Source organism: Trichinella spiralis, assembly GCF_000181795.1.
Source record: "Trichinella spiralis strain ISS 195 chromosome Unknown Scfld3614, whole genome shotgun sequence".
NCBI lineage: Eukaryota > Metazoa > Nematoda > Enoplea > Trichinellida > Trichinellidae > Trichinella > Trichinella spiralis.
This window is the reverse complement of record NW_003530553.1, coordinates 1-1,240: the sequence shown is the minus strand read 5'-3', so window position 1 is coordinate 1,240 and position 1,240 is coordinate 1. Positions and strand designations below refer to the sequence as shown.

The 1,240-nt window shown below is 35.5% G+C and overlaps 1 protein-coding gene across 1 annotated transcript; it reads right to left on the bottom strand.

The window, feature by feature from the left end:
* Positions 1–48: 48 nt before the first annotated feature.
* Positions 49–1,178, bottom strand: Tsp_14590 (monooxygenase). The gene is made up of 4 exons (XM_003367823.1): positions 1,053–1,178; positions 851–984; positions 600–690; positions 49–291 (listed from the first exon to the last, which is right to left on the bottom strand). Exons 1-4 carry the CDS (start codon positions 1,176–1,178, stop codon positions 49–51), a joined length of 594 nt encoding a protein of 197 aa, XP_003367871.1.
* Between the last annotated feature and the right edge of the window lie 62 nt (positions 1,179–1,240).

Genomic DNA, 1,240 nt, shown 5'->3' with positions numbered 1-1,240 from the left:
TCCAATCATTCAATCAACCATATTTACCGAGATTTTTTCCAAAGCTAACTACATAATCTCCAACTGCATCGGCTTCAGCGACGTGACTCCACAGTACGTCAACTTCGTCAAGAAGCCTACGCATTCTTTCAGCATCATCCGAATTCTCCTAAATCTACACGCACACAGCCACACACATAGCTGAATTGCATTATCTAAGAAATTCATCATTTGAAAATGCTCAACTTGTTGCAACAATTCGTCATACTCAGCGGCCATTTCATCACGAGCGAAATACAGTGAATGACTGAACTGAATTTCAATTATAAAATTCAAACGACAACTAATTTACCAGATTCACTTTCATTAAGTGAATCACGAAATGTTCAAATCTGAATTTTCAGTCCACTAATTTCCCATTGTCTTTCATTTCTAAGGTTGTTCTTGTTTCTTTCTTTCATTCCAAAGCATTCATGTACATTCAATAAATTACCTTTACTATTTAGTTTCTCACCTGCTTTTCCATCTGTTCACAATGCAAAGGCACAGAAGCTCAATTATTCTTTCACAACTGATCAATAAATTAAATATTTGCAATTCAACAAAAAATATCCACTTACCACTGCTGATTTGGATTCCTCTTCAAGTTCACCACTGTTGTCACCTTCGAATTCCAATTTGGCAATAAAAGAAAAAAAGAATAAAAATCCACTGATACAATAATTACAAAATTGTAAACAAATACCACTTGAATAATTAGCATGAGTGTATGTTGAACCGATTTTTCAAGGTCCAAAAATACTTTTGATCAATCCTGAAGCTCCATTCAAATTCACAATTTGCAAAACTCCAACCATCACTGAAAATTTACCCATCTCTTTCCGGGGACCATTTAACAGTAGCATTAACAACAACATTTCCAAATGAGACTTTTATAATTTTCTTTCTTTTGCCACACGTCTTCGTGGCTGGGCACACTTTTGATTCATTTTCACAACAAAAACACTAAAATATAATAAAGGTAAATTCAAAAAAAACGGGTGAAATAAATTGTGTCACCCGTGACCACACACCGAAAATATAAAGTGTGCAAATTTCTTCCCGTGAAGTGGGGGCAAAATCACGGCACTTCCACTTTCAACTTTGCCGCTATAACCACTCAATCTACCGTATGCTACCGTAACTGAATTCAGGTACATCCCTCAAGTACACTCCACATAATACGTTAATAACAACAATGACACAACATTCATGTCTTGCT

Coding starts and splice junctions, on each gene's coding strand:
- Tsp_14590 (XM_003367823.1), bottom strand. CDS start 1,178: ATGTACCTGAATTCAGTTACGGTAGCATACGGTAGATTGAGTGGTTAT. Junction 985..1,052: donor TTGCACACTTTATATTTTCG/GTGTGTGGTCAC, acceptor ATTATATTTTAG/TGTTTTTGTTGTGAAAATGA. Junction 691..850: donor TGGTCCCCGGAAAGAGATGG/GTAAATTTTCAG, acceptor TTATTGTATCAG/TGGATTTTTATTCTTTTTTT.